The sequence below is a fragment of the Salvelinus namaycush genome, chromosome 16, assembly GCF_016432855.1.
Source record: "Salvelinus namaycush isolate Seneca chromosome 16, SaNama_1.0, whole genome shotgun sequence".
NCBI lineage: Eukaryota > Metazoa > Chordata > Actinopteri > Salmoniformes > Salmonidae > Salvelinus > Salvelinus namaycush.
The window spans coordinates 15,768,919-15,780,027 of NC_052322.1; the positions used below are offsets into that span (position 1 = coordinate 15,768,919).

General features: G+C 43.8%; 1 protein-coding gene across 1 annotated transcript; it reads right to left on the reverse strand.

The window, feature by feature from the left end:
* Positions 1–266: 266 nt before the first annotated feature.
* Positions 267–10,585, reverse strand: src (v-src avian sarcoma (Schmidt-Ruppin A-2) viral oncogene homolog). The gene is made up of 10 exons (XM_039010046.1): positions 10,330–10,585; positions 9,893–9,992; positions 6,284–6,382; positions 5,743–5,846; positions 3,949–4,098; positions 3,634–3,789; positions 2,829–3,085; positions 2,570–2,723; positions 2,223–2,354; positions 267–1,964 (listed from the first exon to the last, which is right to left on the reverse strand). The coding sequence occupies exons 1-10, from the start codon at positions 10,583–10,585 to the stop codon at positions 1,756–1,758; spliced, it is 1,617 nt and encodes a 538-aa protein (XP_038865974.1). The 3' UTR covers positions 267–1,755.
* Positions 10,586–11,109: the final 524 nt, after the last annotated feature.

The window sequence follows — 11,109 nt, forward strand, 5'->3', positions numbered from 1 at the left end:
GTGGAAGCACTTGACTGGTCTGCACAGAGCCCTGCCCACAACCGCATCAAAAATCTTTGAGATGAATTGGAACGCCGACTGCGAGCCAGGCCTAATCACCCAATATCAGTGCCCGACCTCACTAATGCTCATGGCTGAATGGAAGCAAATCCCCACAGCAATTTTCCAACATCTAGTGGAAAGCCATCCCAGAAGAGTAGAGGCTGTCACAGCAGCAAGGGGGGGGGACCAACTCCATATTGATGCCCATGATTTTGGAATGAGATGTTCGACGAGCAGATGTCCACTTACTTTTGGAAGGTAGACTCAGCGATATGACATAGATGCAGAAATTAACAGCACAGTGGATTCATTTGGCAAGGCTCAACTTCGCCTGGCTACCACGCTGTAACAGCGTGAAGCAAACCCGTGCACATGCGCAGATACTGGGTGTGACTATGTGAGTGAAGTCTTGCATCTCGCTCATCTCAATATCTGCAGTGCTGCTCGTGGCAACATCATTTCGCTGAGTCTACCTTTAACCAGCGGCTGCACTGATACCACTTCTCAAATAATAGATTGTGAAAGGTCTAATGGTTACTCCTTTCCTGAAAATAACTAAAAACCATTGCAGAACATTGACGGAGTTTTAATCTGAATGTTTGTACAACCAAAGACTTAAAATACATGCCTTAGATATTTGATGGAATATGGATGGTATTATTCAGATGCAGTAAACACATGTTTGGGAATGATTCACAAATAGTGTGTATAATTACAGGGCAACGCTTATTGAACTTTGTAGTAAGAAAAAAATAAACTTTAAACAATGAAGAGAGTAGAAAATAGTAATTTACAGCATTGGCACAAAAACATTGCAGCAGGATTCATGGTCCCCTTCCTGAGAGGAGACTGAGTGATCGTCAGTAGCCTTTTTTGTCTTCTTCTAGAAAAGCTGTGAATATAAAATGAAAAATAACAAACAATATTCTCCTCTCATCTTCTTTAAGAGTGCCTGGGGAGGGGTGTTCCATGCATAGCAATTCTAATTTGTTTCATGGAAGTGTCTGCGTAGTGAAAGTTCCGCCCACCTCGGTCAACTACAAACAACACCTCAAGCTGCCAAGAATGGCCACAATGTAGAGGGAAAATGTTCACCTGAAATAACTGTGGCCTGATAATACCAAATATTCCAGGTTTTATAACAAATTTTATCAAAAACATAAGTGATATCCTGACAACAGTACCCCTCAGAGTTGCTTCTCAAGCAGTCTGTGGGAATAGATTGGAAGACATACCATAACAAGAACCCATCCTTAAACATGGAATCTCATTGTAGAGAGGAACCAATAGGAATATGAGTAATCTGTTATTTCTTTAGCCCTCCAAAGGTGTATCTCTAAAGAGATGGACTGAATTGGTGCATACAGTTGGTTGCTGCTCATGTCCAATGATAAATGAAGGAGGAGGAGGGGGGGGGGGGGGCTACCGCACAATGTCAATAGGAGCACACAGTAACTGACAGGTATGAATGTAGATTAACTCAAAATAAACCTGTAGATTAGTGCTGTCCTTTTCAAATCAGAAGGATATCAACATCAATCAAGTAACAAAATAACGATATCGTCACATTGAATAATTATAATATAGTCAGGAGTAGGTGTGTGGTCATTGGGAGTTCAGTTCCAGGTGCAACAGAGGTCAGTCTGGTTGTATCCAGAGCACCGTTCCCCTCTCCCCTTCCAACATGAGCCCTATAGTACCTCAGGTTCTCGACTAAAGGTTCTCCCCGGGCTGGTATTGTGGCTCAGTGGAGGTAAAGTAGTCTTCCAGGAAGCCCTGCAGGTACTCGAATGTGGGCCTCTCCTCAGCGTCCTTCCTCCAGCAGGTGAGCATGAGGTCATGGAGGGAGTCAGGGCACTCAGCAGGACAAGGCATCCTGTAACCACGTTCCACCTGGTCCAACACCTCACGATTCACCATGCCTGGGGGAGAGAGAGCGAGAGAGAGGGAAGGGATGGGGAGAACACAAACATCATTATACAGGGGCCGAATGACAGGAGAGATAAATGCTGCATTGACCTTCATGGTTTCAAAAGGTTAACGGCCAACAGTGTCTTCACATAGGCAGTCCTGCTTGCCAGCAGTGTGCGTCTTTGGGATGTGCTCACAGTGGTAAGCAACTCTATCACACAAGGGATCCTTTCACCAAAGCGACATCTTTGAAGATTCACAGTTGCTACCTGGATATGGTACTCTCCCCTTGGTGGCCAGTTCTGTCAGTAAGACCCCGAACGACCAGACGTCTGATTTGATGGTGAAGCGGCCATACAGTGCAGCTTCAGGAGCCGTCCACTTGATGGGGAACTTTGCTCCTGCAAGGTAGGAGACACGTTAGACAAGACTCTGTAATTCAAGTTGTGGTGAGAAAACCTAAGAATAAAAACGATGCCAATAATGTCTGATGAGCGATGGCTTCAAAGCATGCCAATTTGTCTGGCGGGCCAAAACATTGAGAGGAGAGAAGAAAAAAAAAAGAGGACAGACAAAAGGAAGAGAGATGGTAATCAGCCCCCTCTAGTGGTCTTACCCTGCCTGGCAGTGTACTCATTGTCCTCTATGAGACGGGCCAGTCCAAAGTCAGCCACTTTACAAACCAAGTTGTCTCCCACTAGAATGTTGGCAGCCCTGAGGTCTCTGTGGACGTAGTTCATCCTCTCTACATACGCCATTCCTGAGGCAATCTGACGAGAAGACACATGTTTAGGTTTGAATAAAACAGCCAGTGTGTGTGTGTGTGTGTGTAATACTAGACAGTATTTACACTGACCATCTCTAAACTTGCTTACCTGTGAGGCCATGTCAACCAGCTGAGGAAGGCGGAGCATCTTGCCCATGTCTCCCTTCAGGAAGTCCAACAAGCTTCCTTGTCCCATGTACTCCGTGACAATATAGATAGGTTCTTCAGACACCACGGCATACAGCTGAACCAGTTTTTCATGTCTCAGCTTCTTCATGACCTGGGCCTCCATAAGGAATGCCTCGGGGGACATGGTACCTGTCTTCAGGGTCTTGACCGCTACCCGCGTTGTCCCGTTCCACGTGCCTACATAAAGGTTACACAGCTAGTTGTGTTGTTGTAGTAACAATTTTTATCATCAGATTATGTTTTCAAAACTGTCAAACAGGTGCCAGCTGCCAAGGAATGTGTTGATGCAATGACAAATGCACTCTATAGACATTTTAGTTCCTCTACATGGCAATGCCCTCTGCTTTGTTTGAGAGGATCAGCTGGTTTAGGGAGTAGGCTGAAGATCAGAAGGATCCCACTGATTAACTGATTCCTAAAGTAGCTGATTAAATCACAACATAGCAGAGTTTTGTTTTTTAGGATTCCCATTAGCTACTGCACATGCAGCAGCTACTCTCTCTGGGGTCCACATAAAAACATACAAATTCATGACAAAGTACAGTTATAGACAGTTACATTATTTTTTTTTAAGTATAATTTTTATATATATATAATAATAAAAAATACAAAAATAAGAGTTATATATTGGAAAGACACCAAGAGACAACAAATATACTATTTACACACTATTCATACTCTTATATACAGTTCAATTAGCTCTTAGTGGAGAGAGGCTGTCTTACCCATCCAGACCTCTCCGAAGCATCCCTGTCCCAGTTTGAGGTCGAGGCATAGGGAGTCCCTGGGGATCTCCCAGGCATCGCGGGCCAGGCCCTGGGTCTGTGGCTTTAGTACAGGACATACCTCCGTCAGACAGTGGCACAGTCCGTCTGCATGCTCTGAGAGAACAGGGAAGAAAACATGTGAGCTCTAATATCACCTTCTGATAGTGTTATTTGTTCATCTCACATAGTCTCTTCTTAGAGGTATTTGCTTAGAAGTAATTGGTTGAGATGTTTACACTTGTACACAGTGTTGCCAATGTGTGTGTGACTCACTGTGGTAGTGTGTGACCAGCTGCTGTATGTTGTTAAACTGAGTGCGTGAGGTGATGTAGAACCCTCCACTGTCCAGCTTTCTAATCTTGTAGTGTTTCACATTCAGCCCTTTAGTGTTGTCATAGTCCAGGACTGACAGACAGTAGGCACCTAGGGAGAGGTACATTAGAGACAGGAAATCAGTAAAGAAAGCAAGATAACCTTGGACTAGAAATATTGTCTAATCCTTTATTCACATTTCCATTAGATGATGCCTTTAGCGACTCCTAGTCTTCCTGGGGCCCAAAGGAAGAGTAGTTTGAAAGAAATTGCTTTATTAGTGTCATTTTGTGTTCACAAGTTCCTTTCCCTTGTGGTCCCACAAAAACAAAATACATCCAGTCTGCCACCAGAGGGAGGCACCAGCCCAGTGAGCCAGCCTGACGAGTGAACTCAAAGAACCTCTGGGCAATTCCCCCTCCTTCCCTCTCTGTTTAAACTGGGTGATATGCCTCTGGTTGTCGAACGTTGCAGAGATTTCACGAATAGAGCCGACATGATTCCTTATTCTATATGTTATCTAGAGGCATGTTTACATAACATACACAGTGCCCTGCTAAACGCGCCCTGGCTCCTCAATGACCTATTTCTGTCTTACTCACTCACCCGAGGGCTCCCCACTGCTCCCACTCAGTTCCCGGCCACGCCCCCCACCCCCTCCCTCCACCCTCTCTCTTTCTCCGCTGAGCTCGGCCCATGGGGAGCATGTGTGCGCGACACTACTGTGGCTGTGCTGTAGTGCAGCAGCTGACGATCAGAGGCATCGAACTCCGCTGTGCCCCAGGGGCGTCACATCAAATCCACAAATCAAATTTTATTTGTCACATGCTTGGTAAACAACAGGCGTAAACTAACAGTGAAACGCTTACTTACGGGCCCTTCCCAACAATGCAGAGAGAAAGAAAATAGAGAAATAGTAACACGTTATAATACACAATGAGTAATGATAACTTATATACACGGGGTACCAGTACCTAGTCGATGTGCAGGGGTACGAGGTAATTGAGGTGGATACACTGAGTAAACCAAACATTAGATCCAGGCTGTATCACATCAGGCCGAGATTAGGAGTCCCATAGGGCGGCGCACAATTGGCCCAGCGTCGTCCGGGTTTGGCCGGGGTAGACCGGCATTGTAAATAAGAATTTGTTCTTAACTGACTTGCCTAGTTAAATAAAAAATTATTAGGAACACCTTCCTAATATTGAGTTGCACCCCCCTTTTTGCCCTCAGAACAGCCTCAATTTGTCGGGGCATGGACTCTACAAGGTGTCGAAAGCGTTTCACAGGGATGCTGGCCCATGTTGACTCCAATGCTTCCCACAGTTGTGTCAAGTTGGCCGAATGTCCGTTGGGTGGTGGACCATTCTTGATATACACAGGAAACTGTTGAGCATGAAAAACCCAACAGCGTTGCAGTTCTTGACACAAACCGGTGCACCTGACGGGTATTTCTATACCCCCTTCAAAAGGACCTCACATTTTTTGTCTTGCACATTTACCCTCTGAATGGCACACATACACAATCCCTGTCTCAATTCTTATTTTACAAAATCAGAGGTTAGCTTTTTCTACATAAAAGGGTTGCGAAACAGCTATTTAAAAAGAACATGGTTACACAGCTACACGGCTTGATCTCCAGAAAAGGACAATTCCCATCGACCAGCACTCCAATGTAGTTTTAATTGTCAGTGGAGATGCTTTGGTGTAATCTGTGAGGGGTTTCCACTGGAGATGCTAGCCTCAGACACTCACCTTTGGTGGTCTCACTCTCTCTCACCAGGAACATCCCTCTCCTGTTGTCCAAACTCAAAAGGAGCCTCTCCGAGTCGCGACGTGTGATCTTGCCAAAATACCACCTAGGGAAGAGAGGGAAGAGAGCACGGGACACAGGGACCAGGTTGAGAGGAAGGGAAAAAAAGTGTGGCTGTGTGTGAGAGAGAGAGAGAGAACTGCGAGAGAACTGCCTTCTGTGCATGCCCCAATCAAAGAAGTATTGCATTCTGATTACTGCCCCTTACCTGGAAGCCATAGGCAATCTGAGATGACTGGTAGGATAAAGGTAAGAAATGGAATCATTACACAGGTTAGTTTGTGTGTGTTATTATCACGTGTGTCTATGCATGTCAGCTTGTGGAGTATGTATGCCTTCAAGGTGCATAGAGAGATACTGTAGTTGGAGTTTCTTTGAATTCCATCAGTTTTATTTTCAACTCTTGATTAAATGAAATACATGAGAGAGAAGAAAAGGTGGGAAGGATAATAGATAAAAGAGAGAAGGGAGGGAGGGATTTACTCTTCTGCCTGGATGGAGTCGGAAGGAGCCACATAATTGCTGGGGATGTAACCACTTTCTCCAGTGGTCAGAGAGCGAGCCAGCCACCAGTCCCCTTCTCTGCGGAGACAAGAACGGAACAGTTTCACAGATGCTCCTTTGCAAGTCTGTGATTCTAGTTTACATGGGGTGATTTTGATTCTACTTCATATGGTGGGATTCTTAAGACAGGACTCTTGAGTGAAGAAACACTTTACACACAGTACATTCACGTTGGGAGACAAATATTGAATATAGTCTCACAGAGGCTCTTCTTCACATGGAGTTTTCTATTTCGCATAGACAGGACGATGGTGAAACAGTAACACACACTCATACAGGGTCGACTCAACGGGAGGAAATGATTTACAATATCCGTAGACTACAGGGCGGTTTCGTGAACACAGATTAAAACTCCTGGACTAAGAAGATGCATCAATGAAGATTCTCCATTAAACTCCAATAAATTCTCTAGGATTAGGCTTAATCTGTGTCCAGGAAATCAACCCTTCAACTACTAGGAATACTAATGGAATGGATGCACGGGGGATTCAAACACAACGTGTACTATGACACCATTAACCAAATGCTGGGAAGTTATCATGTGAACCAGCAACTATGATGTATTAGTGACATGAACACACACAGCACATTCATTCACATGAAGGACACAAAAGACAAGAGAAGCTTCACTGACCTGCTGTTCAACTTTCTCCTAAATACAATTACAAAAGGTACGGAGAAATAGTTTGGGGAGATGGAGAGAGAGAATAGATGCGAAGGGGGTGGATGGGGTTAAAAAAAAGAGACAGAAAGCGTGTTAGCAAAGCAGATTTGTAGCTAGAGATACAGCATACAGAACCATTACAACAACAGTTATCCACCAGCCCCTCATCCCAACACTACAGCGGAATCTAGCTCACTTTCCAAGGACATACAGTACAACCATTAAACCCAAAGTCTGTCTAAAGATCATACTGTATGTACATGGAAACAGGGTTATTGACTGATTGCATAGAAAGAAGAGACATTAAGCAGCATACCTAAAACAGAGGACAGATAATATAATTGGTGCAGAGACCTAATATTAACATCAAGAAAGCTTCAGAACATTCTATCAAGTGCATGGTGCAGAAATAAAGCTAAGAACGGGTTGGCTCATAACATAGGAAATAGTGAAACATTATCTTGTGGTTATCATATCTCGGTGAGTTCACAGAGTTGATGTATTTGACCTGGTAACCCTAAGGGAATAGCTGTAGCAGCTTCGGGGGCAGATGCACTAATCACAATAATCCACTATAGTTCTATTGTCCTCAGCTCAGGCCTTCTAGGTCAACACTTTGTTATAGCTACAGTATTGGGGGCTCGGCTCACTAGAATAATATGGTCCACTGCACTTCTATCGATTAGAGAAAGACTCAAATTTGTAAAAGCAGCACAGACTGACATTATTAGAATGAATGGTCATTTCTGTCATTTTAACATGTACATTTAAATGAGAATTATTTCACAGACAATTATATAGCAAGACTTCAACTAGAGACAGCAGGAAGGGGCTAGTCGCAGCAGGAAGGGGCTAGTCACAGCAGGAAGGGGCTATTCACAAACAGGAAGGGGCTAGTCACAAACAGGAAGAGAGTAGAAACATATCAGCCTCCAAGTGTGCGCACCAGTGAGATGAACAGCTGTACTTTTGTGAATGAGCAGGAGAAAATAGGAAATCTACAACAAAAACGTGTCAGCTCACACAAAACAGATACTGGTAAAGGGAGACTGTTTCTATGGTTACGGGCTTTACAAAGAGCGGGTGACTGACACAGGGTTTGGGGGCAAAAGAGCCAGCCAGCGCAGCAAGAGACCAGACATGCAGACTACAGTGTGTGTGTGTGAGAACGCGGGGGGTATGTCTGTGTCTATCCCTGGGGATATGTCCCCATCCTCATCTTATGCGGATATGTTTATTCTACTGGGCCATTTAGTTTATGTTCGTATTCTTATCTTTTATTTCTTCTTATTGTTGCATTGTTTCGAAGGAAGCTGCAAGTACGTATTTCGTTGGACCATGTACAGTTGAAGTCGGAAGTTTACATACACCTTAGCCAAATACATTTAAACTCAGTTTTTCACTATTCCTGACATTTAATCCTAGTAGAAATTCCATGTCTTAGATTAGTTAGGATCACCACTTTATTTTAAGAATGTGAAATGTCAGAATAATAGTAGAGAGAATGATTTATTTCAGCTTTTATTTCTTTCATCACATTCCCAGTGAGTCAGACGTTTACATACACTCAATTAGTATTTGGTAGCATTGCCTTTAAATTGGGTCAAACATTTCAGGTAGCCTTCCACAAGCTTCCCACAATAAGTTGGGTGAATTTTGGCCCATTCCTCCTGACAGAGGGGTGTAACTGAGTCAGGTTTGTAGGCCAGGGCTTTGTGATGGCCACTCCAATACCTTGACTTTGTTGTCCTTAAGCCATTTTGCCAAAACTTTGGAAGTATGCTGGGGTCAATGTCCATTTGGAAGACCCATTTGCAACCAAGCTTTAACTTCCTGTCTGATGTCTTGAGATGCACCAGTCCCTCATGCAGCAAAGCACCCACACAACATGGATGCTGCCACCCCGTGCTTCATGGTTGGGATGGTGTTCTTCGGCTTGCAAGTCTCCCCCTTTTTCCCCCAAACATAATGATGGTCATTATGAACAAACAGTTCTATTTTTGTTTCATCAGACCAGAGGACATTTCCCCCAAAAGTATGTGCAGTTGCAAACTGTAGTTTGGCTTTTTTATGGCGGTTTTGGAGCAGTGGCTTCTTCCTTCCTCCTTTCAGGTTATGTCGATATAGGCCTCGTTTTACTGTGGATATAGATACTTTTGTACCCATTTCCTCCAGCATCTTCGCAAGGTCCTTTGCTGTTGTTCTGGGATTGATTTGCACTTTTTGCACCAAAGTACGTTCATCTCTAGGAGACAGAACGCGTCTCCTTCCTGAGTGGTATGACGGCTGCGTGGTCCCATGGTGTTTATACTTTTGTTTGTACTATTGTTTGTACAAATGAAAGTGGTACCTTCAGGCGGAAACTGCTCCCAAGGATGAACCAGACTTGCGGAGGTCTACAATTTTTTTTCTGAGGTCTTGGCTGATTTCTTTAGATTTTTTACTGAGTTTGAAGGTAGGCCTTGAAATACATCCACAGGTACACCTCCAATTGACTCAAATTATGTCAATTAGCCTATCAGAAGCTTCTAAAGCCATGACATCATTTTCTGGAATTTTCCAAGCTGTTTAAAGGCACAGTCAACTTAGTGTATGTAAACTTCTGACCCACTGGAATACAGTGAATTATAAGTGAAATAATCTGTCTGTAAAAAATTGTTGGAAAAATTACTTGTGTCATGTACAAAGTAGATGTCCTAACCGACTTGCCAAAAATATAGTTTGTGGAGTGGTTGAAAAACGAGTTAATGACTAAGTGTATGTAAACTTCCGACTTCAACTGTATACCGTGCGTACGCCGTACATACGACTAATAAAACGTGAAACTTGAAAAACTCATCACAGTGTGTGTGGTGTTGCCTCACATGTTGTTTACTATTTGTAGCCGCTCCCCCTTCCTGAAAGACAGATCGGAGGCAGTGCGAGACTCGTAGTCATACAGCGCCACGAACGTCGTCACACCTCCTGTGGGGGAGAGAGCAGACAGACACTCATATCTCAGAGGATGGGGCCATCAGATATTAAGTGATATTGCAATACCATGTTTAAAAATACAGTACTATTCATATATGCAGAGTAAACTGTGTAGCTTTTCCATAAAGGGTATCAAACATACATTGTACTGAATAAGATTTGCATGTACTACAGTAGTCAGTAGCATCAAATAAGTGGCATTCAAAACACCTCTGGCTGTTTTAGATAACACTCTTACCTTTAGTGAAATTAATCACTATAGTGATTTAATCATTTATTTATATTCCATTCTAGGTATTAGTGGGGTATCTGGGCCCTATAGTCTTACCTGCAAGTGTCCCTCTGTTAGGAGACGTGACGCTATTGGCGGACTCCACTCCCCCAAACAGGGCCAGCTCAGGGGTATTAATCAACGGCTTAGTGGACCGGCGTGTTCCGCCCACTGCTGGACTCAGATTGGGCGTGAGGGTGTGCTGGGCGGGGCTGATGTTGTAGCCGCCACCCCCTCCTCCTAAACTGATGTTACCATCAAGACTCCGTGTCCGAAGGCCTGCGTCTTTGGGCTTGCTCTTGCTTCCCCCCATGGCCTAAGCCTGTAAGACAAACAGAGAGACTTATGAGCTTTTGCACTTTAAGCAAAAACAATAATGGGAGTTTGGAGTTTGGATTAATTAAACAGCTCAATAAGATATTGCACAGTTCAGACTTCTCCTTTCTACATGATGGTATAGTCTTAGAATAGCTACATTATCTTCCGCCAAACACCATTGTATATCTAGATACTGTATATTTATTAGGGTTGACCTCATTTAGTCGATTGTTTGGTCAATAGGCTGTTGGTCGACCAAGATTTCCTTAGTCGAGCAGTAGCAAATATATATGGCACATGAGACACGTCTGATTCACGCCTGTCTGCGTGGACTGATCCATTGCGGAGGCCGCGGGGGTGGCACACCAGTAGTACATTTACCATTCATTTCCATAATTTATTTTTATATATATATAAATAAAATAATACCCCCTTTTCTCCCCAATTGGTAGTTACAGTCTTGTCTCATCGCTGCAACCCCCCGTACGGACTCAGGAGAGTCGAAGGTCGAGAGCCGTG

Bases quoted from the DNA above. Each gene is read 5' to 3' on its own strand.
- src (XM_039010046.1), bottom strand. From the start codon at position 10,585: ATGGGGGGAAGCAAGAGCAAGCCCAAAGACGCAGGCCTTCGGACACGG. The intron at 9,993-10,329 runs GTAAGACTATAG...TCTCCCCCACAG, and splicing joins TAACAGAGGGACACTTGCAG to GAGGTGTGACGACGTTCGTG. The intron at 6,383-9,892 runs GTGAGGCAACAC...TTGTCTCCGCAG, and splicing joins CTACAAATAGTAAACAACAT to AGAAGGGGACTGGTGGCTGG.